The sequence below is a fragment of the Chaetodon auriga genome, chromosome 18 (genome assembly GCF_051107435.1).
Source record: "Chaetodon auriga isolate fChaAug3 chromosome 18, fChaAug3.hap1, whole genome shotgun sequence".
Classification (NCBI taxonomy): Eukaryota; Metazoa; Chordata; class Actinopteri; order Chaetodontiformes; family Chaetodontidae; genus Chaetodon; species Chaetodon auriga.
In genome coordinates, this window is record NC_135091.1 from 22074521 (window position 1) to 22102475 (window position 27955).

Here is a 27955-nt window from a genome sequence, read left to right on the forward strand (position 1 = left end):
AGAGGAAGCACGTACACAGTTTATTAAACGAAAAGTTCAACACAAATCTCCAGAACGGGAAAATGCAGCTCAGGCAGATAACAAATCAAAAACCAATGCTGGAGGGAGGAAACTCAACAGCCAAAACAAAAAACTCCACAGGGGGGATAATGCACTCAGGCAGACAGAACAAAAAACCCTAAACTGGAGGAAAACTCAGCTAGTGCTGGGGTTAGCTGGTGTGAGAACAAAAAATCACCATCTAGGGGAAAAAGGGCTCTCAGGCCGGCACAAAAATGAACTTACACAAGAATACAAAGGATGCAGCGAGACAACTAGCAACTGGAGAAGCGTGGCAGGGACGAGGAGATCTTGTCCGTGGCGAGACACTGGCGACAAGTGCTAGAATCATCTGGCACAGGAGTGTGGGAGAAGTCAGCTTAAAAAGGAGTTCTGATGAGCCCAGATTAGCGACAGATGTGTCCAGCCGCCGCTCACCTCAGAGGAGATCAGCCCCGCCCCCGCCACACTCCAGCCCTGGAGAGACACAGAGGCAGATTCAGAGCAGCCGGAACACAGCCATAACAGGATCAGTTAACATTAGTGTACTGGGCAAACCTAAAGGGGCATAAAGAAGATCATATATGCCAATCTGTCCTTCTTAAATGTCAGGAAAGAGACAAAAAACAGACCAGAAGCTTTGGATGGATCATATCTCAAAAAGTTGAAGAAATGCATCTACCTAACATTGAAGTGAGTCCTGCAGTCAACTTCCCAGCTGTCCCGTTGTGGATGATGGAAAGTCCTGTAGTTGATTTAGACCTTATAGAACTTAAAAACACAGGGGAAATCAACAGCTCTGTTGTAGAGCTGTATATCAAAGATAATTATGGTGATAGGGTAATAGTTTATACGGATGCATCAAAAGCAGAAAATAACAAAGTGGGTGCAGCATTTGTTATACCCAGGTATAAGATAAGCAGAAGGGAAAGGCTAAATGACGATCTAGCGGCATATACAGGAGAGTTAGTAGCAATTCTCACTGCACTTTCTTGGGTAGAGAATAATTGGCCTAAGACGGTAGTAGTTGCATCAAATTCCTCCTCTGCACTGCTAAGTATCCAGAATGGGTCCTCAAAGTCCAGACAAGACATTATAGTGGATATTTTGCAGTTGATGAATAGATTGCAATACTCTGGGGTTAATGTTGCCTTTTTTTGTGGGTGCCAGCGCATAGAGGAGTATCAGGAAATGAACTGGCAGACAAGAATGCTAAAGAAGCTACCACTTTGCCTGAGGTCAGTCTAAATATTACCTGTAGTAAATCAGAAATAAAAAGCATAGTTAAGTCCAAGCTGAAGGAAAACTGGCAATCAGAATGGGATAGAGCAAGCACAGGGAGAGACTATTAAAACATCCAAATGTAACCCTTCTAAAGGGAAAGGTGTTAGTAATGGTGATAGTAACTTAATTCTATGGCCAGATGGACAGAAGACCTAGATTCAGCTACGGAGCCCAGGGTAACCAAAGGATGTGCCGGAATGACACTCACACTGATCTTTTTTTTTTTTTTTGAGAAAACAACAGTGCTTCCCAATTTATTATAACGCTGGGAAGATGAATGAAGCATACAAAAAAAACACAAATAAACAATTTATTTCCTGGCCAGGTACTGAAAATAATAAACCAAATGAAAATAAAGAGAAAAGATGTCCTGCAGCTGCGTGTGTCTCTACTTCTCAGTTCACTTCACTTTACTTTGCACCGTTTAGGTGAAACCAGTCAAACCACACTGTAGTGCGGGTGTGTGTGTTTATGTAAAAGTGAAAAATGATTCAATTCCGCAGTATTGTTGGTTTCCTCCAGGGTCCGGCTCGCCATCAACGTCTCTCTGGCTCCGACATCCAGGCAGGTTCCGTTCAAATCCAAGGGTACATCAAAAACCTGACCAATGCAATTTCTCCACTCGAGCGAGTCCTCCAGCTGCACTCCTGCAGGCTCTGGCCGTCCGGGTGATTCCTCGGTGGTGTCCTTCCAAGTTTTTTTTTTATCAGTTTTTTTTCTTCACGTTCATAAGCTACCTCTGCTTCACCGTCCTGTCCAAGCGTGCTCGTTCTCTCTTTTTCTTCTTGAGGCTTCGGAGGAAGTGAACCTGTGCCGGTGGTGTCACAGGCTGTCTGCTCTTAACTCATCCCTTTCAAATTAAAGTTCCCGTGACTCTTTTTAACTGTATATTTTACTTGAACAGTAAAACATGAATTAATCTTTTTTTTTAATCACAAATTTCACATTCAAGTTTTTTAATTAAATAAAATTAACACATTTCCTGTCTTTTCGATCAATTGTCTGTCTTTTTAATACACCTTTTAAATACACATCTTTTTTTCTGGGTTACACAAAGGTATGTGGGCAATGCTAGAAGTACATATAGGACGACACAGGAGGAGGATATGATATCCAGAATGAGATTTGTAGTGATGTGTCGGTCCTTCCACAGAAGCACAGCAGCCACAGAGAAACTCAAATCTACCCAACAACAGATGGGCATACCTGAACTGAGGCTCAAACAGGACTGTATTACAAGGTGGAATTCAACCTTTCAGGTGTTAAAATGGATTCTGGAGTTCAAGGATGTAGTCATCTCTACCCTGGCTGTTATCAATGCACCAGCAAAATGCTGATCCTGTGCAAGGGTCTGCAGAGAGTGACGGCTGAGCACCAGACCAGAGTAACCACAGGGAAAGTGAGTTAGTGGCTGCTCTCCTTGCATCCATGGATAGAAAGTTCCACAGAATAGAACACAACAGTATTCTCTCAGAAACCACCATGCTTGAACCAAGATTCAAAAAGCTGGCCTTTAATGAAAACAGAGCGGCTGATGAAGCTCTTCAGATAATAACTGCAGCAGCACAAAATACAGCCAGCCAACTCCACTGCCAGGGGACCAAGGGGGAGAAGAGGCAACAGAGGATGAGCAAGAGGAGCCACAAGCATCTGCTATTTGGAGCTTCTTTGATGAAGGAGCAACTGGAGACACTACAAGAAGGAATCCTTCTGCAGATGCAATACTGGAAGTGAGATCTTATCTCGAGGAGCCTCTTTTTCAGAGAAGTGCAGACCCACTGAGCTGGTGGGGGACCAAGGCTTCAGTCTACCCACGTCTTACACACGAGATGGTACGGAGACTGTGCATTGTAGCAACATCAGTCCCCTCAGAGAGAATATTCTCCAAAACAGGGCAGATAATAACAGAGAGAAGAAACAGGATCAGCCCCTCAAAGCTGAGGCACTTGGTTTTTCTTAATGCCAATCTTCACTAAAGACTAGCTAAAACTCTTACCTGGATGCTGCTTTTTTCTTTTTGTTTAGCACATTTATGTTTATATTTTGTTGTGTGATTTTCTAAGGTTCTCTATGTTGTTCACTGTAAATAGTTAAAGGTTTATAAATGTTACATACAATTTGGATTGGATCTGTTGTTTTTGTACTTTAAAATTTATTTTTTTGTAACACTCCATGTTCCATGTTGAGTATAATAAGCCATATAAATAATAAACATTTGATATAAAGTAAATTTTGCACATTAGTAATTCATTTTACACATAATTTTGCGTTATGTTTAGTAATAAATTAATTTAAGCAACAAAAAATCTGAGGAGCCGCTTGGGATCTCTTTTAAGAGAGCCGATCCATAAGAACCGGCTCTCTTAAAAGAGCCAGAATTCCCATCACTAGAGAGTTGGTCACAGTGGTCTAAATAATACATTGGTTTTAATTAAAAAACATGATAATGGCTACTGTAGTGAGTGTAGACTTCAGACATTAGAGACCAAAGAGCATATGTTAGAATCATGTATTAAATATAATCAGGCAAGGCAACAATTAATACAGCAACTTCAAGGAGAGGCAGTTCCTTTGAGGACTAGAGAAATACTGCAGAAGAATTCTTGTGAATTATGTTTTAAGTTTTTATTTTTATTTTTTGGGAGAACTGGGTTAAGCAAGAGGCTGTGATGTAGGAGTGTCCAGACCCCTCATCCATTTCAGAAGGTGGCGGTAATGCACCAAACGTTGTTTGCCAAGCGCCAAATACATACAAGAAGAAGAAGAAGAAGAAGAAGAAGAAGAAGAAGAAGAAGAAGAAGAAGAAGAAGAAGAAGAAGAAGAAGAAGAAGAAGAAGAAGAAGAAGAAGAAGAAGAAGAAGAAGGCGGCGCAGTAGCAGCTGACCCGCCCACAATTCTACCCGCGAAACACGAGTCTGTTTACATCAACGAGCAAGGGAGGGTACACGACTGAAAAAGTTTCTGTCCTTATACGATACGGTACGTTAATCTGCTTTGTTTGTATTAGAACAGTGTTGCAGTTAGCTGAGTAAGGTGCCATTATGACCAAGAGTCTGTGTGGTTAAGGGCAGTCAACATTAAATTCTCCATTAGCTAATGTATCGGCGGGTGTCTTAATTGCAAAGGCGAAAACGCTGTTCAGTGTTCAAAGCGGTGTGGCATATCGTCTAATGTCTTTTCGTAAACAAGTTTCCTAGATGCAAAACGTCACTTAGTTAAAGAAAGATGTAAAGGAGAATTCATAAAGACTATGAAACCGCCGTGCAAAGAGAGTCGGACCGCACTTAACGTTACGCGAGGCGACATAATTATGCTACTGCGGATGTTAGTGACTTGTGTCTGCCGTGCTGAAACGGACTGACACATGGAGGGAACTAGGTGAGCTGCCGAAAGTGCATTCGCCCCGTGTGATTTTTTTCCCCCGTATTGTTCCATATAAACGTAATAGGAATTGAAAGGAAAGGGATTGAAATAACGCGATAATATGGACATGGGTGTGTACGCGATGAAACTTTATTTGACCATGAAGCCTAGCAATTGTGTATCTAACAGTGAGAGAAGCATGGATCTTCGTTTAGGCTTCACTCGTCTCGTCTATGAAATCCTCTGTATCCTCAACGCGCTGCGTTATCGTGAACTGTGGTCACATCTGCAGCCCGCGTCCAGGCGCTGTTTCCTCCTCATCTCCTTGCAGTTGTCATGAATTAGTTCCGTGTGATTAACTGCGTTGTTGCTGTTGCTTCGACATACAGTTTGTTGATATTCAGATTCACTGTCTGCTGTGGTAAAACGTTCTCAAATCGGTGTGATTATAAGAAAATAATTGTTTAGTATTATAATAATAGTGTTATTTTTATGCAAGATATGCACAAACAGGTTAGGCATAGAAATCGGCTGCTGTGGGTATCATAAGTCTTAAGTTTCAATCATGTTGAATTAAAAACGTCACGTGGCTTAAAATGTCTCACATAGCTTTTCCTTGAAAGACAGGCATCTGTGTTATGATTAGTATGCTAATTATGATCTGATTATAACCCTACACATAATAGCTTAAGAGCCACCACACAACTCAGTAAATACCTTGAGATGTTGTGATTGTGCTTTAGAGTTCTTATGGCTGATACAGGCTGTGGATGTGTAATGTGACTTGTTTTTCGTTTGTTTCCATGAATGGCCAAATGTTGCCTTGCTTTAATTGTTAAATTTTGTGGATAAATAATTAATTGACTTATAGAAAAAAAGAAAAAAAATCTGAAGATTGATGGATAGTCAAACTTTTGTCACATATCAACAAATAGGCTATGGAAGAGCAAATCCTGTCAAATGATTACAAATGATCTGTTTGATTTCAAGTGAGAATCCATAGCAATTAATGCAGATGGGAAATGGCTTACATTTGAGTGCACATGGACCTTAAATGGTTATTTAACTACAATTAACATGACACTTGTATGATCTCAGACTATGTAAATGTCAAACCCTGACCATTGCATTGTTCTTTTCTATTCATCCAGGGTTCCAGGTCACATCACTTCACTATGTTGATAAGTCCAGAGCAGGAAGCCCTGATTAGCAGAGTGTTTGAAACCTATCTGACAGAGCATCATCATGGGGACATTCTCCATCTTATTGCAGACACTAATGAAGAGACCCATCACCCTGTTGTTGTTAATGCCATGACGTTGTTTGAAGCCAATATGGAGGTAATGTCAACCCAATTCAAAACACAATCTACTGTATTCAAAACGAATAGAGGTAAATTGGTGGACTTGAGATTTGGATTTGAAAAGTGGGTGATGTGGTTAAAATTAGTCTAATGTTAATAGGGCTATTTTTCCTGGATGGATTAATCACAAAATGGCAAATGTAATGACATGTAAAATAATCAAAGCGGTGCTCAGTTCAATGAACTGTGTTCTGCTATCATACATCACATAAGAGAGAACTGTTACTTATTAAATTAAATTACATTTGATTTGTGCTGCTTACTTTGTTGATTTGGACAACTGAAAATACATAGTATTATAATATCACAATGACATGATACCACTATTCAATATTAGCAATAAATGCTGATATTGAATCAATCAACCTTACATTTGCAGTTGTCTGAATATAAAGGCTTGCTGCATTGTACCTCGATGTAGCTTAGCTGTTAAAGTAATGTGATCTTAGAGTGTTTTAATGTGCTGTTACAATGACATGGGCATGTTCAGGGTGCTTCAGCACAACAAACAGTGTTAATGTTTTAGTCACTATACTTTTTTTTTCTTAAAATTTCAAAGGAATATGCTAAAAACGCACCAAGGGAGTTTTTTTTTTTTTTTACTAACACCTGCTCATTAATTCAAACAATTCTGAAAACCAATCTCTTCTGCACAGTTACTCTGTACACTTACACAGCAGCTGGCCTGCACTAAACTCTAAACAGATTTCATGTGTTATACGCTTAACTCATTTAATCTGTATTTGCACTAATTGCATAGTATTTCTACTATCTGTGGCAGGTTGGTGACTATTTCAATGCCTATCCCAATGATGTCCTGGCTATATTTGATAAAGTGTTACATAGAAAAGCCATGGAGTTATCAGAGAATGCCTCTCCCATCCACTGTGGACGCCAAAGGACAAAGGAGCACAGAATGAGACACACTCCTCATGCCCGCATTACAGGTTAGACATGTTACCAGATCAAAACTTGTTTTGACATAAGAATTTTACTCTTTTTTTGGCCTGAAATATCAGTCATTTTTAGGTTAATGTACTGCAGTCTACTATGTTGCCTACTAAAGAAATGATTATCTGGTTTAGCTGTTTTTTTCCAAGGCAGAGGGTCACAGAGTGGACTGTAAAGTCTGGTGTTTGCACACCATAGCACAACACAAATACACAACATTTCTGTTTGGCAGCAATGTTTTAACCCAGGGGTTCTCAACTGGTCTGGCTTCGGGACCCACCATCACCCCTTAATGACAAGCCGCGACCCAAGTAGGCGACACGAAAAATCCTCTTCAAAATAAAAGCACAGGATTTTTTGTCTTAAGTTTTTTATTTTGCCCAAAGGCCTGCGACCCACTGAAATCGGGTCCGTGACCCACTTTCGGGTCGTGACCCACCAGTTGAGAATCACTGGTTTAAACAAAAGCTATTGTTTTTGTCACACTGAAATAGCATTTAGGGGAGTCTATTTGGATTCCAGGAGTCACATTGTTTTATGGAATGTGATGGAAAGTCGTACACAAGACTTACTCTACAAACCGTAGTAACAAAACTACCTGCACTATTGAGTGCTTTCCGTAGTGGAAACTCAAAGCAGATCTAGGGTTTAGTTAAGTGTATGTATGGGTCAGGTACAGGTTTCAAAGGTCCTATGCTGAAAGGGTGTGGTGGAAATGAGGGATTTGTTCTAGCATTTACTGTAGCTGTCCTCCTTCCAAAAGTCCTTCTTTTCATTCAGCAGGCCCTTGATGTCTTTGGTGATGCAGGGTTTGTTGTTGGGAAAACAGCACGCAGTCTCTGTTAGAACAACATTATCCACTCAGGAGTTGATGCACCATGTTCTACAAACAAATAGATTAAATTCATGTACTTTGCAGTTATTTATTGGCTCTCATATGTGTACCCAGGTCTGCCAGTGTGTCCAGAGCTGACTAGAGACACCATTCCCAGATCCAGAGATGTAGGGCACTTTTTGTCTGTCACTGGTACTGTTATACGCACCAGTGTTACCAAGGTAACAGCATGACACATGTTCAGTTTTCACTTGAGTGCTACTTGTCACACCATAGTGCTTCTGTGACATGAGCAGTACATGTGCCAGGGGTTGGAACACACGCATATGCACATACAGACATACTCACTAACACACAGACACACACATCACTTCACATAACTCATTTTTAATCCATCAGTTAATAATGAAGCAATCAGACATAATTTAAACAATTCGTTATTATTATATTTGTTTGATTTATTATGGTGATGAACAGTTGATTACATGTAAATGGCAACCGCTGGACAAAGTGCAGAGGTTATGAACTAAGTAGATATTTAGGATATGATAACTTAAATAATGCATGATAAAATAATGTTGGGTATGCCTTTAGATGTAATTACAACACAGCAAAATCACAAGTTATGGTATATATTTTTTAAAAGTGATATTAGAGGTGCTACAGTCAAGGCTGTGCTTTGAATCAGTGCCTTCTCCATCTCTCATAGGTTCTGGAATACGAACGGGATTACATGTGCACAAAGTGTCGTCATGTTTTCACAGTACGGGCTGATTTTGACCAGTTCTACACCTTTGTCAAACTGGTGGCCTGTCCTAATCCTGATGGCTGTAACTCCTACACATTCAACTGTCTGTCTGAAGGATCTGAGCCTGCTGCCTGCAAGGACTACCAGGAAATCAAGATACAAGAGCAAGTAGGACAATTATACACATGATTCAAATGTTTTAATTAATAAACAAATTAATTTCGCTTATGGTATTATTATTGTTTTCTTCAGATAAAAGAGGTAATTTGCAGAGTGTATGAAATATGGGTTGTATCTCTGGTCATTGTAAATCTTGGCCCCCCTCCTACAGGCACAGAGGCTGTCAGTGGGCAGTATTCCTCGTTCTATGGTTGTGATTCTGGAGGATGACCTGGTTGACCGTTGTAAATCTGGTAAGAACTGTGGATAGCAATAGTAGGCAAGATACACATACTACCAGCTCTGCCTAACAGTTAATGTTCATGCAACTCAATGTGCAAATGGTAGATGGGCTGCATTTACATAGTTTAGTCTAGTCTACCGAGTATTCAAAGCGCTTTACAACATATGCCAACATTCACACATACATTCATACACTGATGGCAGAAACTGCAGTGCAAGATGCCAAACTGCTCATCAAAAGCAAACAGAACTCTGTGTCATTATATTTACTGGCAGTGATGATGCTGTGGAAAGCCACAGTCACATCACCAACTGCCTTTTATACCTCATATTTCTGGTACAAAATACCAGCATAAAATACAAAATACCTTATTGGTCCTGTATACAGAGGCAGTGAGACAACACTGCTACAGCATGAGTGTTGAAATTAAAAACAACAGTCTTCATTTTCATCTAAAGGTGGCAATGTGCAATTGTCGTTGTGCTCATGCTCATCAGGAGATGATGTGACTGTATATGGGGTGGTGTGCCAACGCTGGAAACCCTTTTTTGATGGCAGTTGCTGTGACGTGGAGCTGGTCCTCAAAGCTAACAACATAGAAGTGAGCAACCAGCAGGCTGCTGCTGCTCTGGTCATGAAGGATGTTCAGAAAGAATTTGAGCAGTTCTGGATTAGCCACAGACATGATCCCATGGCTGGTATGTAAGAATTTGCAATTAAAACTCAACAAAATTTTTATTTCTTATTTTTCTTTTTCTTTTAAAATGTTCTCTTCCCCTCTCTCTGTAGGTCGTAACCAGATCTTGTTGAGCCTCTGCCCACAGGTGTTTGGCATGTATTTGGTTAAATTAGCGGTGGCCATGGTGCTAGCTGGCGGGGTGCAAAGGATTGATTGTTCTGGGACCAAAATCAGAGGTACCTTCTTTGTGTGTAAATTGAGCAACTGAAAAGGACATTTGTATCACAATGTTTTGCCATTTTGTAATGATTCAAAATGTCAATAACTTTACTTTTTAAAATAAATCTCAGCACATTTTTAATGACCTCCAAGCCAAAGAGTTTACATCTTCATTATGAAATATATTGCCACACCATGGGCAGTATAGGTAAAATTATTTATTTTTGGTCTGAGGGATTTAGTTGAGCTACTAACTGGCATACCAGAAAGCCTGGGTTTCCACTCAAGAAAATGCCATCTACCTGAATGTGCAGATAGACTGGCCCTGCTCATGTCCCCTTTTGGGTTAACTATTATGCACTAGGCTCTGAGTTAGGTTCAACTCATTCAGGGTAACAGATAGACACAGACAGAATCCAAACCTGAATACTTGGAATACATGGAATGCGGGTTGTGCCTTATTTCTGGAGTTTGCCCTCTGGCAGACTCATAAGGAAACACCCACACTCTTGAAACTGACTACAAATGGAAAAAAAAAAATGACATCTGTGACCATGACAATATGGAAACTGTGACAAGTGTTTCCTGTGTGTTGGTTTTTGTCATTGGAAAAAGTGGTCTGTGGAATGTTGTCTCACTGTGGTGTTGTCCTGTGTAGGTGAGTGTCATATGTTGCTGGTTGGTGACCCTGGCACAGGGAAGTCTCAGTTCCTGAAATATGCTGCTAAGATCATGCCTCGCTCTGTACTCACAGCTGGAATTGGATCAACAAGTGCAGGTATGCCTTGTTCACAGTCAACTCTCAGGTTAAAGGAGTTTGTTTTTACTGCCTCATATTAGCCATTTATCAGGAATTTGTCATTGAGAGATTGATGTTCTTAGATTGAGAATTATACATGCTATACATATGTACTATACACATACAAACATATCCAATCTGTTTTGTGTATTACTGCATTAAGTGTAATTTGTTCTGAAGGACTGACAGTGGCAGCGGTGAAAGACGGAGGTGATTGGCATCTGGAGGCAGGAGCCCTGGTCCTGTCAGATGGTGGTCTGTGCTGTATTGATGAATTCAACAGCATCAAGGAACATGACCGCATCAGCATCCATGAAGCTATGGAGCAACAATCTATTAGTGTGGCCAAAGCTGGGTGAGACAGAATTCTGCTTTAGGCAAAATACCACCATGCATGATAACAGGTCGACAGCATGTTCTGTTTTCACCGTATTCTGAGAATGTAATTGTTCAATCATTGAGTTTTATATTGTCTTACTTAATGGGAGACTCTTCAGCAACCAACATGGCAAGTGCTGTGTGACTGATGGAGGTTGCTTGGACTAGCAATTGGTTTGCATTTTACATGAAAAGTTATACACAACAAGGAGGTAAATAGGTTGTAAAAAATGACATGATTCCTAGAGCTGCCTCAGTTGGGAACCTGGGGATCATCATGCTTCATAGGTCAGTCTTGTGAGTGTCTTCTTATGTCAATTTTGGGTGTGAGTAATGGATTATTTGGTAACTAATCAGATATGTGCCAGGTGGATCCCTTGAGCATCTGTTAAAAAGATTACTGGAGTGCTGCCACCAGCTTGAGGCAAGAGGTGATTGTGGTAACCAGTTATGGTAGTGGTTAGATTCTTCATCCAGTCCCCCACAACATTATTCTATGAAATAATCTGCTAATAGTGAAAAACTGAGTATTGGCCAACTGTTTTCAAAATGGACCTCTGCAGGAACTTGATGCACACAGAATGTTCTAGTTGGTAAGCAAGGTTAAGGTGGTTGTTAACACAAGGATTTCCTTTTCTTTTTATTCTCGTTCTTTACATTCTCTCTTCTCTCTGCAGTATAGTGTGTAAGCTGAACACTCGAACCACCATCCTGGCAGCCACAAACCCTAAAGGACAGTACAATCCCAGCGAGCCACTGTCTGTGAATGTAGCTCTGGCCAGCCCTTTGCTCAGTCGTTTTGACCTTGTTCTAGTTCTCATGGACACCAGAAACACAGAGTGGGACCGCATCATCTCCTCTTTTATTCTGGAGGACAGAGGTAGTGGATGAGCTTTTAAGCTTGGAAATTAAATTATAAAAGCAAAACAATTAGAAAATTCATTTTGGCCGATATTAATATTTTAATGATTGTTTTTGTGATATTTATCGCAACATTGTCGTTAACATTATGTATGTCATTTATACATTGAAATGTTATCAACATCATTCAAGGTAGGCGGTATACACTGAAAATAGATCTTGAATACCTAAGAACATAGATTGAATGAAAATTGCACATGTGTTTTCATCAGAACATGGAGAAAAATCTACTCAATGATGTGGATTAATTAATATTGATTTGTAAAGGTATGATTTAAATACTTTTGTTGTGATTTACTATCATAACATCAGTGATGATGTAATGCTGTGGTAGTTATTGCAGTATTAATTTTGTCACACAGCCCTTGAGGACCTTCAGATGAAAGGGGTAAAATTTCAGTGCTCTTGTTTTTGTTTTCCTCTCAGGACTGTCTGTTGAGTCTTCCAGCCTGTGGTCGATGGAGAAAATGAAGGCTTATTTCAGTGTGATTAAACACTTGCAGCCGCAGGTGTCTGAGGAGGCTGGCAGCATCCTGACACGTTACTACCAGCTGCAGAGACAGAGTGATGGCCGCAACACTGCCCGCACCACCATTCGCATGTTGGAGAGTCTGAGTAGACTGGCTGAAGGTGAGGATGGAATTTTGATGTAATCTTCGTTTGGTCTCTTTGAAATCAATTTAAATCTTAAATTAATCGACCTCTTAAAAGCTCATTCATGGGTTGCGGTCAATTTTACTTTGTATAGGCTTCACCCTTTAAGGCTAACGTTAGTGGTTCATTAGTGCGTGCTTCACATATAAAAGACAGAATGGACATAAAAACTAATAAAAATGTATGTAAAATGAGATTTAAATAAGGATGAAATAAAAATAAAGACAATGTATAAAACCACACAATACAATATTAAAATCTAGGCAAAAAAAAAAGTAGAATGAGGATAAGAAGTCTTTTAGGACAAAGCTCTAAAAGAACTCTTCATCTGGTATCTCTCTCTCTGCTGTCTGTGGTTCTCAGACACAACAGATTCTTTTTACCTCTCTACAGATACTGATAACAACATGGACATAAAAACAGATGAATGTAAAATAAGATGAAATAAAGGCAAAAATAAATAAGGCAAAACACAGCATAAAATTATGGTAAAGGTAGGTTAAAATAAGTTACATAGAGTGCATAAAATCAAGTAAAATACAGCATTTTAAAAGAAATTCAGCAGTGTGTAAGCGTGAGGCAAAGCACAAAGGTTTCAAACCTGTATCAGGAAGTCATAGCGAGCTAGTGAAAGGCTAAAGTAAAGTGATACGTTTTTAAGCTTTCTTTTGAAAATATTCAGCAAGCTGGTTCCCTGATCTCTGTAGGTAGTGTGTTCCAGAGCTTTGGGGCGTAATAGACAAAGGCTGCATCCCCAATTTTCTTTCAATTTTTGCTGGAAACCTCCAATAATCCAGCAGCAGATAATTGCAGTGTTCTTGAAGACAAACAATAAATGAGGGAGTTAGCGATGTTGCTTGGTCCTAGTCCATTAAAAACTATGTATACTAGGAGGAGGACCTTAAAATCAATTCTGAATGTTAGAGGAAGCAAGTGCAGAGCAGCTAAACTGGACTAATGTGATCTCTCCTCTTGGTTCTGTTTAGGACTCGGCATGAATCAGTTTTTCAGCATCTTTTTGGTTTAGAAATGGTCGTACTTAGCTATGTGTCTAAGGTGAAAAAATAAAGTTTTACTTCCTTTGTTGATGTGGGACTTGAAGCTAAGATCTGAGTCTAGGACGAGACCAAAACTTGTAACCTGAGATGTAATCCAGCAAGTTAATTTTGTCATATTATTAAATACCATTTCTCTCTCTGTTTTAGAACTGACTCGTCGGACCAGTTTTGTCCTTGTTAAACTTAAAGAAACGCTCATCCATTTATTTAAAGAGACAGTTTGTAATGGAGTCTATAGCTGCAGCGTAATTTGGTTCAGCACAGATGTACAGTTGTGTGTTATCTACGTAACTATGGAAACATATAGTGTGCTCTCTGATGATGTCATCAAGTGGCAGCATGTACAGTGAGAACAGTAATGGACAGAGGCAGCTCCTTTATGCAATCCCAAAACAGATGTCATGTTTCTCAGACAATTGATCTCCAGACTGATGTAAAACATTCTTCCTTTGATGTTTCTTTTAAACCAGATTCAAGTACTTCATACTTTGTAGAGAACTGTGGATGGGTGCGGGCTGTGCTGAGCAGCTAGTCAATAGTAGAGAATAATATTCTGGAGTTCCCAGCATTCTCTGTAATAATCTTAAGAAAATAATCCTTTTTTGACAGATATATTGCTTTGTTATAGACAGTTATGGCTTCTTTGAATATATTACAGTGAACTGTGAGCCCAGTTTTCCTCAATTTTCTTTCAGCTGCTCGACAAATTCTCTTCCTCTACTGCTGTTGTTTTTTTTAACCTTAAGTGGAGCAACAGCATGAAACTGTTGAAGCTTGAAACAGATGACATGATATTGTTGAAATGTTCAACTGTGTCATTTAAAGAGCAGTCATAGCTGTGTGACTCAAATGATCTCATAACATTACAAAACCTGTCTTCAGCCTTGCCATCAAAGAATCATCTTTGAGCCAGAAAATTCCCCTTTAGTCTTTGTCAAGATTAATTTGGTATCAAAAAACACACAGTGATGGTCAGAAAGAGTCACTCTTTTTGTTGATGTGGATATTCAGGTATTTTGATTGAGGAAGGTGGCCGCCTACAGAAACCCCCACCAAATGAGATATACAGTGATCTGCCCTTGGTTCAGCTGGTCAAGCGCCATTCCGTGTTGCAGCGTTTCCTGGTTTTAAGGAAGTACCAGGAGGGTGCGGCGGGTGAACATCGGACTATTAGGCTCCTGTGTCGACATATGTTCCCATTACCAAGCAGGTGCTGGAATGTGTTTGCTAGGGCGACTGGTTCACTTCCTTAGATCTTAAGGATGCATATTCCCACATCCCCATCATACAGATACAAAGGAGGTTTGTGCGTTTCGTTTTTCAAGGGGTTCGGTGTCAGTACAACTGCCTGCTGTTTGGCTATTCTCTGGCTCCCCGCACGTTTTCCAGATGTGTGGAAACGGCTCTGGAACCATTCTAATTAGGCGATCTGCTGTTGCTGACTCTCTCCAGGGAGGAAACTGCCGTTGTGCTTAATAAAAGCTGGGTTTCACGATAAACTGGGAAAAGAGCTCTTTTCTCTCCCCTCAGTTTTTCATTTATTTGGAAGTGGAGTTGAATTCACTTAGCATAAAAGCACGGCTTTTACAGCAGAGAGTGGAAATGCCAGGGCGGAGTGTGCTAAACGCAGCTCTTGAACATAGCCAGAAATCTGCTGTGCTGGTCACACAAGCGCTTTCTGTCTTTCAGGGCATCTTACATACCCAGAGAGTTGAACATGGAGGCAGATATCATGTCAAGGGACCTCAATGCCTGTTTGGTCCACAAGCCATTGAGCTGTTGGAACAATCTCCACTCAAGTTTTTGTTAGGCAAAACATCTTTGCTCTTAGCTCTGACCTCTGCAGAAAGAGTTGGTGATTTAGCTTCTCTCTCTGAGTTGTAGTGACATCTTTCCGAAATCAAAGATCACAGCCAAAGATGACCAGCTGTCCTTTTAACAAAAATGGCCGTTTGGCTCCTGTAGGGATCACTAGCTCTAAACCTCATGGCTGACAGCTTCCAGTGATTTCAATGTAGAGGCAGCAGCTTTTCTATCCCAATAATCCAAAGCAGATAGAAATATGATTCAACATTTTTTTCTTTGAATAGGCAAACAATTCTTATTTCTTTTCTGTCAGTTAGAGCTGAGGAAGCCCCTTGGATGAGAAGATGAACATTTTCTAAGTTTCAGAGACAATGTCCTCAAAAAATATCTGTGATACTGCTCAGTTAAGAGATCTCAGTGAAGAGGTGCATCCTGCATGGAAGCCACTGCCCCCAGTGTATGAATGTGTGTGTGAATGGGTGAAAGCTGACTTGTGTTTTCGAAACACTAGTGGGTTACAGGTTAACACAGCCATTTCCCCAGCATCATGTGAAAGTTTGATGCCGAGGTATTTCATTCCATTGCTGACTCACTTGAAGTTGAACTTTTCTACCATAATTTGGTGACAAAATTTAGATAGGGACATTGCTTCAAATATATTCCAATTAGTAGTATAACTTGATAGTTTTGAAAATGATTGGATGGTGTCCATCAGATGTAGTAGGGATGCAAAGAAATCAGATATCACTGCTAGACTGTTGTTTAAAATGATAATTTATGTTCCCTCCCTTGACTCCACTAATGGCAACTGCCAGTATCTGTATCAGTACTGCCAGTAACACAAAATTATGCATGATAATGGACTTAACACGTGTAATTGTTGGGTCCCTGTAGATAAAAGAACTTGGCCTGTACCAGCTCTATATGGAAAGTGTCCTGAGACAACTTCTGTTGTGATTTTAAATTATACAAATAAAATGTAATTGAAAGTTAAATTAATAGCAAACTTTGTGGTGCAACCTTTTATTTTTCTACAACCTTGTATGCAAGCCTTTTTCTCTAGTTTGCAATCTTTTGGTTTGCAACCTAGTGGCTCATGATTATCATCCCATTCCCACATATGGAACTGGCTGAAGCCAGTCCTGACTCATTCATATTGCACAAATAGCCTTTTTGGCCTTGAATATTCATACTTGTGGATATTATAATTAATGTGTCTTCAAAGTTTCCCTTTGTCAATGGCAAATAATAGCAAACACTGCTTTTGCTTTGGGCAAAACAAAAATACAAACAAATTGCATTGTGTAGAAATATCTGAAACCAACAGTACCACTCACATAGAATTGTTTTTGACCTTACAGCCCATGCCAGGCTCATGTACAGAGAGACTGTGACCATAGAGGATGCTGTTGTGGCTGTCTCAGTCATGGAGTGCTCCATGCAGGTAGGGAGAAAACAAAAGAGATACTTTGCTCCACAAATAATCATCAGTAATATAATTTTCCCCTCATCTTTTTGTTTGTTTCTTATTTGAAACTGTTGCTTTTACACCTTGCAGTGTAAGTGATGTGTTTTGTCCATTATGGAACAAAAAAGTAAAAGTAAAGAAAAGTATTGAATAAAGCAGGTAACAAGATGGCAATGATTTGATGGCAACAGGGCTACTTACATTTAAGCATCAAATAGACTGGCGATGTATATTGTAAAGTTTGCTGAAAAGTGCTGGCTGTAAACATTTTGCACAGCAGGACTTATGATTTTCATGTTGTTTTTATTATTTAATATCATTTAAGTAGACTTTCCTGTTTAGCAGCCCATTTTTGACATTCTGAATCTACACCAAGTGCAATTAGAGAGAGAATCTTTATGTAATGTAATAGATTCTGATTATATGGCTGGTGACAACATGCTGTTTCCACATCCTGTACAGCAATGATGTAGAGTTATTTTTTAAGCTCAGCAGAAATATTGATTTATATTCAACTAATTATCATGATAATTTCCACATTGACATACTCGTGACCCTTAACATTGTCCGTAATTACTACACTCCTCTTTTAGGGTGATGCGCTGCTGGGAAATGTAAATGCATTACTCACCTCATTCCCTGCTGACCCCTGTCAGCAGTATCAAACTCAGTGTCAGATACTTCTAGAGGCACTCAACCTGCCACTACTCCTTCGGAAGGAGATGGACAGACTGGCCAGGTGAGTAACAGTGCTATTTCCCTTTTTGAGTCCTGTTTTATAGTGCGAGAGTTGGATTACCTCCCACTGTCATGTACATTTCAGTGCTTAAAGGATGTGGCTTTTGTGTTTTGTGTTTTTAGTACTGCCATTAGATCGCAAAGAGACCAAAACCACCAATTAACTTCATAACAGCTTCCTAATCCTACTATGTCTTGTCCATATAGCCTGATCCATGCCATCAAACTCCACTGTTGTACAAAAACTATTAAAACAAAATAAATAAAACATCCATACTGTTACACTGGGTGCCATGTTCCTTTACTACGATGAACATGGCAAGCATAGTTTCTGTCTCATCTTGTAGTTGTATTTAATTTAGTTGTAGTCTTAATACTTCCACAGTAAACTGAGAGAACTATTCATTGTCATGTTGAATAAGTAGTTAATGGATGACCATGGAGAGTTCTCTGGTACATAACTGTACATAGATCAGGGTTCTTATAGCTTTTCACATCATACCATGGTTAGGACTTAATCTGCATTTTCTTTGTTCACTAGGTTAAAGAACAACACCTCAGAGGCCTCCCCACCAACTGATGATCACCAGCATCAACTCAGAGACACAAACTTGATCAACGAAACACACCGCTTTGATATTACCAGTAACTGCAATCGTGATGGCTTGGACTGGTTCCACTCCATCACTCTGCCAGACGGTGTGGCCTCACCCACAATTACTTCAACTCAAGAAAACCTAAATAGAAAACCAAAGTCCTGTTGGTCAGAAATGTCTGCAGTAGCCAATCAGCCAAACTGTCAGATTGACTCGATCTTAAGCAGTGATGTTGTTTCAAGTCATTTTGGAACAATAACCTCTGCTTCAGAAGAAGAAAACCAAAAAAGTGAGATAAATGAAAACATTAAAGGAAAACGCTCTATAAACCAAGAAGAGATTATGCAAAATGACGGACCGAAAGAAAAAAATCACCCAGAGTCATTGGGATGTGTGTTTCAGAAAGTTTCTAAGAATCTGAGAGACAGAAGACTCAGTGAGCTGGAGCTTAATCATCAGCAGTGTGACAAAGAGGGAGGAGGTGGACATGAAGAGAGGGTGGTGTCCGGAAATAGTGCAAGTAAAAATGTGAATGTTTTTGATACTACTGCAGAATCCCACACTAGCAGCACAGTGTCATCCGGTAGGAGCTGCCTTTCAAATAACCTAGGTCAGGATGACCTCTTCTGTGGCAAAGAAAGTAGATTTGGAAAGGAAGACAAGATTGGGATTAAGAACATTAGTGCTGTACAAAGGGAAAAGATAACAGCTGAAGATGAAACAAGTAAAGAATTACATGCAAAGTTGTCAGGCTTTATGTTTAAACCACGGAAGATGAGACCTGTCCACAACCACAACCTTAATGCCAGCTCAGACGTCAGCACAGAGTTCCAAACTGAACGTAACCCAGGCAGCAGAGATCTTCACACCTACACAGAAAACAGAATAAGTAAACAGAAGCCAGTTTGTCATAATGGCTCAGCTGGACCACTTACAGACACACAGATGAAGAAAAGAATGGACCAGTACCAAAGTCTTTCTGACAGTGGAAGCAGGAGAAAACAGGTGAGCTGTGTCAGTGAGGTGGGAAACAGCCGATCTGAAGCTAGTATGTGTTTCACATCAAAAGAGCTTGATGAGGATGCTTTTTCCTTTGGGAAAGATGTGGCATGCAGAAAAACTGTAGGTATAATAAAGGGGAGAGACAGTACAGAAAATCTGTGTCAACAAAGAACCAGAGTCAATACTGGTGATGAGACTAAAGTAGATCACTTTACTTGTATCCCACCTTTAAAACCAAGCACTTCCATCGCTGATACAGCGCCATCCAAATCAGGCCACACCAACTCCACTGTGGCCTCCTCAGCCCTGGCTAAACTCTCAAGATTCGCATTCATCTGTACAACTGAGCCCACGAGCACACCTCCTACTGGAGTGGATAAAAGTTCACTTAAAAGAGATCGTGCGGCATGCCCAAGAGTGAATTCGAAAGACAAGAAATCTCCAAATTCCCCCGACCACAGTCTCTTAGGAAGGAAGTTCAAAACTGTCGTCACGGGCAAAGCAAAGGACATACTGCATCAGCCCTCAGCCACAGAGTTCAGACCAGGACAGAAACATGAACAAGGGACCGAGCCACCAACCAAAGCAGTGTCTGAGTGCACAGAAAATGTGATAAAGCCCACTTATTCTGAAAAGCACAACAGTGTTAAAACAGTGAACTTTGGTTCTGTCTATGAAAACTCTGTCAGTCTGAAGAAGAGAAAGTGTTTTGAGCTGGGCCCTCCAACAATTAATGCTGATTGTTCCAAGGGTCCATTTTCAGGACTGTCTCTGTTTGGCTCTGTTGACATTAGTAGTGATGTTCTTGACACTGACTGGGACCAAGAGGTTTCAAAGAAAGCTAAAATCTGAAATCATAGGCAACTATCACCATGTGTATGTGGATAAAGCACAGTGATATGATCAATTATTTTACATCACATCTTTCTGTGGAGCACAACAGTTGAATTCTTTGCCTGATTTATGATTTTGGCTATCTTCTATAGCCTGAGAATAAATACCTGATTAGACTGGTTCTCAGTTACAGCACTAGAGTTCAGACAAATTAATTAGCTGCATGATGCCGACATGATGAGCAACTTTGTGTTTTGGCGAGTTTTGGCTGTTTTAGTTGCAACGAATAAACCTAAACAAATGAAAATATCAGCTATTATATCTGGTATTTCCCCAAACATCAGTTGCGTTTATTTTTTTAACAGTTTTCATTGTATTTCTTCTGGATTAATAAAAAATGCTGAGGATTTGTGTGACAATTAAACCATTTGATTTCCAGCACATACCTCATTTTCCTTTCTATATGCAGTATACTGGTTTTGAATGCCTGGTATCTCTAGTGGGATGTTCTCAGTACTGTAGGTGTCCTGTCACACAATGTCTCTATGAGTTCTGAATGCACTACATGCATCATGTCCTGCTTCTGCTGAATTAATACTAAAGTTGAAAAATGTTTTTTAACCATAGCACTGTTTTTGCCAGGCTCTTTGAAGCCTGATATTTATATTTATTTATGTTGCTCAACAGCTAATACGAAATTTTGCTTGGCACCTACATGTTAACATTATATACAGTAGGACTTATAGTTTGACCTCTAGGACTTATAGTTTGACCTCTATACAGTATTGCTAAAGACACTACTCAGACAATGCACCCAATGTTAGGGAAATGAGAAAAACACACTTCTTTAAAGTATCAACTAACCGTTAGTATTAAAAAAACAAGACTTCCTACTCAGCCATTGAATTTTAATAGTTTTGAGTCATGCATGTAGTTGTGATTTTATTTTCCAAGTTTTTGAGATCTCTCGTAATACATCAGCCACTTCAAAACAGTCAAAACTAAAGGGGGGAAGTTCAAAGCATTTAAAAACAATAAAGTGATCCTTTTAACAAATAAATATCCTGTAATCTATGGTGAGTGCAGTTTAGTCATCTCAGTTTGTCAAAGCAAATATATAATGTAAATCTAAGAACCCAAACACCTCCATGACTGAATTACAGAGGAAACTACACACCCAATAGAGTGTGTGTCACAAGAAGCAAAAGCGTGGATCTTTTTTGTGTTTTAAATTAAGTTTGATATTAACAGCGACCTCCTTGATCTCCTTCAGAACCTCTTTTTCCATGTCGGGGTGAGTGCAGATCTCCTCCCATGTACCCACTATGCCTCTCTGTTTGGCCAGTTCTGTCAACTTTTTCTGGTTGGGAACCACAAAGCTGATCACGTAGTTCTGTTCACTGTTTGCATACACGCAGATGTTGTCTACAAGAGAGCAGTTTTTCAGCGCAGACTCAACCTTTCCCAGAGACACATACTCCCCGGCCTGCAGCTTCACCAAATCTTTCTTGCGGTCCACTATTTGCAGGCACAAATGTACAAGTGACATCAGTTTTTACTTTAACTCCAAAACGGATTGTTTGTTGAATCAATTTATAGTTGGTTTTAGTCTCTTCAGGGAAATGTTTAATGATGACAAAGCTGGCATTATTTTATCTCTATATTTTATTTTATTTTGCAAGTAAAGAAACAGGACAGCTTTTTTTAATTTACATGATTTTCGCACTGCTTTTCAAATTATTGTAAGCATTGACTTGAGAGGTGTCAAAGGTCATCAGCCAGGAGTCAGTGGAGACCGTTCACATCAGTCACCAGAGACAGACCTGTGATAATGTGACCAAAGTTGTATAGCTGAGACAAGTCCGCCCGTAAATTGACCTTGAGTTGACATAACAGTGTTGCACATTCTGATCCTGGAGATTAAGAATTAATTTCTATGATCAGGTAATTTTTATTTAAATGTATCTAGAAAATTGTATAAATACATGTGTTTTTAAGTATATCTGTATGAATCAAAGTGGTTAACTGTGCGTACTAACAACCTAAATTTGAGTTCACTTTTTGGGAGATGCATGGTTTCAGCATGATGGATGCTATTTAGCAGATCCATACTGTAAGAGAAGGAGTTGCCTGGACAACTTTTTTCACATTATCATGGAAATTAAACTCCTGTCACTTGGGCTAAAGGACAACAGTGAAATTTACCATCAGTGTGCAAAAAAATTTTAAACACTGAAATCCTCACTTTTGCATCAACACACCTCCACCGTAAAATATCTCAATAAAATGACAAAGCAAAGTAAAAACATTAATTAGCCATTAATTTAACCATAGGAAATAAAATCCATCATCACACTCTTGTTGAATACACACTACAAATACAAATAACAAAATACATTTAGGTAACTTCAAATGAAATTAACTGACAGACTTTGCTGAAAACATTCCCAGATTACAGCACACACTTCATCTGCACCGTAACACCTTACTTTAAATAGCCTGTGACTTTCAAATGATATTTGGTTCACTGACTTTCTTCCTTATTGACATTTTAAGATGTTCCAAGATAACAGAGTCCTCCTGATGTGCTTTGTATCTCTGTTACAAGACTTAAACCTGACAGCAGTTCTTCAGTCCAAAGAGTTATATTTTCTGTTCAGTGAATTTTAATAGTGCTAAAATCATCTGACTGGACTTCAGATTGAAGTGTATGGCACAAGGTGTGTCAAACTCATTAGGATTTCTTAAAAGGCTCATGGCCTCGGATACTTTTTCTCCATGTGATACCTGCCATTGAAAGTTGAACAATACAAAATTTGTTGCACTCTATTATGTGAAATATCCATTTGACAGTTTAATGTATATATAAGTCCTAATAAGGTTGAGGCCCTTCTCAACAAATCAGCCGTTGAAATGAGCCAAAGTGACTTAATGTGGTGTATGAATGAAGGTTTTATAATTAGCCCAGTCAAAGTGACCCTGAACTAGAGCCTCTGATTGGATACAATCTTTCCTGCTACTGACCAAAGAGCTGATTCATTTAAAGCTTGAAGTAAAAAGTAAAAGAGACAATGTATTGCTGTAGGTACATAAGATGGATGTCATGCTCAGACAATTCCAAACTCGATACAACTTTTGCAGATATGCACAGGATCAATATAAAGGGGGAAGATCTCTGTTCGCAGGCCTTCAACAAAGTGTAACTCTATCAGCTGAATTGTGGGTTGGTTTGTTGAGTCCATACGTCTCTGGAGGAATTGAGCCACTACTCCTCCTTTTCCTCGTCTTCATTTTTGAGATCATCAGGTGGAACATCTCCACGATGTTGAGGATCACAGAGAGAATGGCCATTGCCAACATAAAGCTAATAAAAATGCTTTTCTCTGTGGGACGACTTATGAAGCAGTCTACAGGTGCTGGACAGGGGTAGTCAGGGAATGAAATCTTTGTAGGCATAAGTATGAAGCCATATAGGTAGTACTGGCCTACAATGAATGCCACTTCAAACAGGATCTTGAACAGCAGCTGCATCATGTAGCTGACCAGCAGGACACCCTTGAGCTGCACTTTACCATGTTCATCTGAATACTTTGGAGCTTTAATCATCCCATTCACTCCAAGTTTGTACTCTACGCGTCTCCTCAGCTTGTTTTCTTTGCGAATCACCAGCAGGACGTGGCCCAGGTAGATGAGTGTCGGTGTGGAAACAAAGAGGATCTGGAGGACCCAGAAGCGTGTGTGAGACATGGGGAAGGATCGATCGTAACAGGCGTTCTTGCAGCCAGGGCTTTTGGTGTTACAGTTCATGTTTGCTTGTTCATCTCCCCATATTTTATCAACGCCAGAAGCCAGAATGAAGATCCTAAAGAGGAAAAGAACACTCATCCAGACTTTGCCCACTACAGTGGAGTGTGACTGCACCTTGTCCAACAAGGCAGCCAGGAAGGACCACTCCCCCATGATAGCAGCCTACAAGAGAGAAGACGAAGACAGCAATGATGAATACACCGATGATAGAATTTCAAGAAAATAATCTAAAGTGAACATAACATACATACTTAAGCATAGTTAAAGTATATTTAAATATTGCAAAGTATGTTTCCAGTACATTAATATATGTGTGTATTTCCTTTAAAGCTGCAGTCGGTAAGGTCGAGAAGAGAGCAGACTTAGCCTGAAAATTTGAACCAACACAAGTTCCATGTCACCCCCCCTCCCTCTCCACTGCACTCATGTCCTGCCTCCAAGCCCCTCCTCCCTGCGGCATCTGCGTGGCTGCCGTGACAACCAGTAACGTTAGCCTTAGTATCGGAAACAAGCTAACTCTGCCCAGCCGCTACATCACAGTCGCTAACATACCGTACGCGCTGCGAAGTGTTGCTGTAACAATCACCATATTAGCTTTCTGGTTATTTGTTGTCTTGTATATGCTGTTGTTGGCAGCGGCGGTATGGGCAGTTTCTCCTTTGCGGGTGGCTGTTGCTCCGCCATAGCTTTCAGTAGCCTCCTGACACTGCTCACAGAGATGTTTGACTGAGCAGCAGCCGGCAGCATGAGGGAGGGGGTGGTTCGCAGCGTGTGTGAGTAGTGATTTACAGATGTCAGACACTCCCTCAGACGCTCTTCTGGCTCTGATTGGTTGTTTTATGTCGGGCACAGTGGATTCTTGCAAATCGCAGTAGGAGCAGTAGGTGGGACCAATGGAGCGTTTTTTTTTTTTTTTTTTCACAGATTACATGTTTCATGTACTGCTGTCTGGGCATAGGGACAGTTTTAGCAAATATGACAAAAAAAATTACTTTTATACGAGTTACCTACTCCAACTTTAAATAGGTTGAAAGCATACTTTAAATAAATATACTTCAGTAAAAAATATTTTGAGTAAAATTTAAGTTCAATATTTAAAGTGCACTTTAAGATAATTAATGTAAAATACTGTGTAGTGTATTTTCAGTAAGTGTGTTAAAAAACTCGCATAATAGTGCACTTAAAATAAGTTTATACAGATTAAAATTCTATCAATTTTATGTTGTCATGACATACTCAAAAGTACATTTTTACTTGCTCAAATATCTATTTGCCATTCAGTGTAGCACATGCAGATGTGCAAAAGCAAATAAACTTATTTCATGCTTGAATTATTGCTTATATTATCATCATTTTAGGATCAAACATCCAGAATGCTGTATCATGTTGACAATGACAGGAAAAATAGGAATAGTGACCAATATTTTCCGAGGATCAAACAATAAGAGGTGTCAGATATTTCAAGGACAGCCATTAATGTGCGTTGAATGCGTAATATACCTGAGGACATATATGTTCAGTGCGTCCTGTTCATCTTTAGTTTTAAAGTATACTTAAAATGTATTGAAAATGCTCAAGAATTACGTAAAAAATACACTAGTCTAAATTTAGGATTATTAAGTAACACTTAAAGTGTGCTGAAAATGCTCAAGTAATATTTTTAAATACAGTAATGTAGACGTATTTGTAATCCATTAGTAATACTTGTCATGTACATTATAAGTACAATATATTGAAGCAAATTGGTAGTACACTTTATATCATCAATTATAATACATTTTTAGGAGTTTTTAATACACTTGAAGTGTATTGATAATGCTCGAGAAGTATGTAAAAATACACTGGTACCCCAGTGTAAATGCATTTCTGATCTATTAATGTTAGATTAAGTGCAAAGATTAGCACTGATACAATAACCAGTCCACATGTACCACCTCTGAGGAGGTAAATTTATGCAACAGAAGTTATAAATTCACATAATTGCTGTCATGCTACATTACTATTCCATCAGCAAAGATGTTTTAAATTGTGAGTGACACCACTTTCTTGCCGCTGGCCATATGGTAGAAACTGTACTGGCAAGGAAGCAATCATGCTAATTGATAAACTGAGTTTAAGGAACATTTGCAAGTAAGGCTTTGGAATATGCACGTGGCATTCAGAATTTAAAAAAAAAATACACTGCAGCTTAATGGTGCAGAGTGCAGTGGTGCATATTACCAAACAATTCATTGCAATTAATTGAATTACCACAAAGTAATTACCAGAGCCATATGCACAGTGAATCAGTGTTTCCATCAGCTGGCTGTGCCCATAATCAAGTTAAAGAAAAGTTACCTTTTCTAGTAAAGTGGGACGTTTGCAACATACTGACCTATGACCTATTGTTTCGGTATGAGGACCTGTTGCTGTAGATTGAATTTTAGGAGCAGCTGCAGAGCAGTGAGACTTCAGAGGTCCATAGAGTTCATATAAAAACATTAAACATAATGTAATTTAGACTGACTGGACAATAAATGCCAGGGATTAAAGAGCTTCAGTGTTACACTCAGCTCTTTAGTCTTACAGCTGCCATGCTTCTGAACAAACTGCATCTGTCTCAGAAAAATACTTTTACAGAATTCTGGCTGGCAAAATGAATAGAAACAAATCAGGACAAGTCAGATATGACAAGTCGGTTACAACAAACCACAAAAGGTTATACAGACTTTATATATGATTCATCATGTGCATTTTTTGCAGATGTATTTTTCCATAGTGCATATTGCCACTATATTTTTTTATTCTGTATTTTGAATATTGAATGATTGGCTGACACTGTTGCCAAGAGTATTAGATTGTAGCTGGCAGATGGATTAGACAGAGTTCAGATATATCTGAAATCACATTTGGACTATCTCAGGCCAGTCAACACAAATCATATTTGTCAGGTGTGTTATTAACATTTTACATTTTAAAGTCTCCATTATTGTTTTCACATTTTAATTGATTAATAATTAATATTGTATATGTACACATTAACTTAGAACTCTTATATTAACTCAATGGTGAGAATTACATACCTTAGTAATGACCACTGCCTTCTTCTGTGAGTCCCTCTACTGTGACTGGAATAATTTCACTTCCCTCTTATAATTCAGGCTAACATTGCAGAATCATCGGATTCCTTCCAGGCCTGATTGACCCACCCAAGCTCCCACACAACATGACTCTCTGTCATGCAGTACTGTTGAAACGGACAGATGTTGAGAAATGAACGCTTAGTTATTCACTGCTAACAATAGCTGACACCAGGCCAGCTGTTACAATATGTATGACTAAACCTCACTCCTTAAAAAGATCCCCATTAGCTACGTGCTGAAGCTTAAGATGCTATAAAAATTTGTGGGTGTGACTGGATTAATCTGTCAGATTAAGTTCCAAATAGCCGGGGGTCCTTTATTTTGGAATTTTTTTTGGGCATACATACAGTACCACTGAAACACACTGTCAGCTGGCCCTGTAAGTGGGTCTTGTGTCATTTCCTGATCTGGATGCCCTGTCTCAAGCATGGTCCTTTTCTTCAGGAATAGTGAGGTATAGTTCTACGACTAAATTAATTTTAATCAAATAACCACAAAGCAGACTTGGGGCCATGTAGCATCCCAGCATAGAAAAAACTGTATACACAGCATAGAAAGTGGGACTGTATCTCATTTTACCAGTTTCTTATATTAATCATTTATCTGGTTCATCTTATTGGCTTTGAGGCTTTGTAATTCAAGAGACACCTGGCCCAAAAAAGAAGACCGTATACATCTCTGAGTTTGTGGTGTGTATTTGTTAGGCATTTTCGACATTTTAAGTAGAGTTAACATCTTTTGGATTATTTATTATACTTAGTTATGAAGTAACCGCTTATCTCCAAGCAGTGACTGTAAACACAATCAAGGAGCTTTTTAACCTCAGAAGACCCTCTCCTCATAACTAATATTGTTTGATACAGTACCTTTCACATAACATAGTATGTG

At 39.3% G+C, this 27955-nt stretch overlaps 2 protein-coding genes across 2 annotated transcripts; one reads left to right on the top strand and one right to left on the bottom strand.

Moving 5' to 3' along the window:
- Positions 1–4082: 4082 nt before the first annotated feature.
- mcm9 (minichromosome maintenance 9 homologous recombination repair factor) lies at positions 4083–21512 on the top strand. The gene is made up of 15 exons (XM_076756695.1): positions 4083–4302; positions 5838–6026; positions 6831–6996; positions 7950–8056; positions 8545–8751; positions 8915–8996; positions 9484–9684; positions 9776–9901; positions 10543–10662; positions 10864–11038; positions 11739–11941; positions 12409–12612; positions 16862–16944; positions 17562–17707; positions 18248–21512. Exons 2-15 carry the CDS (start codon positions 5862–5864, stop codon positions 20154–20156), a joined length of 3894 nt encoding a protein of 1297 aa, XP_076612810.1. The 5' UTR covers positions 4083–4302; positions 5838–5861; the 3' UTR covers positions 20157–21512.
- Positions 21513–21839: 327 nt separating this feature from the next.
- Positions 21840–27064, bottom strand: LOC143336276 (gap junction Cx32.2 protein-like). Its single transcript, XM_076756332.1, has 2 exons — positions 27008–27064; positions 21840–24107 (listed from the first exon to the last, which is right to left on the bottom strand). The coding sequence occupies exon 2, from the start codon at positions 24096–24098 to the stop codon at positions 23328–23330; it is 771 nt and encodes a 256-aa protein (XP_076612447.1). The 5' UTR covers positions 24099–24107; positions 27008–27064; the 3' UTR covers positions 21840–23327.
- Positions 27065–27955: the final 891 nt, after the last annotated feature.

What these genes read in the sequence shown, in the direction of transcription:
- mcm9 (XM_076756695.1), top strand. Translation starts at nt 5,862, where the DNA reads ATGTTGATAAGTCCAGAGCAGGAAGCCCTGATTAGCAGAGTGTTTGAA. An exon ending in TCCTCATGCCCGCATTACAG is followed by an intron (nt 6,997 to 7,949) that starts GTTAGACATGTT and finishes ATGTGTACCCAG; the next exon opens with GTCTGCCAGTGTGTCCAGAG. An exon ending in AATTGGATCAACAAGTGCAG is followed by an intron (nt 10,663 to 10,863) that starts GTATGCCTTGTT and finishes TTTGTTCTGAAG; the next exon opens with GACTGACAGTGGCAGCGGTG.
- LOC143336276 (XM_076756332.1), bottom strand. Translation starts at nt 24,098, where the DNA reads ATGGGGGAGTGGTCCTTCCTGGCTGCCTTGTTGGACAAGGTGCAGTCA.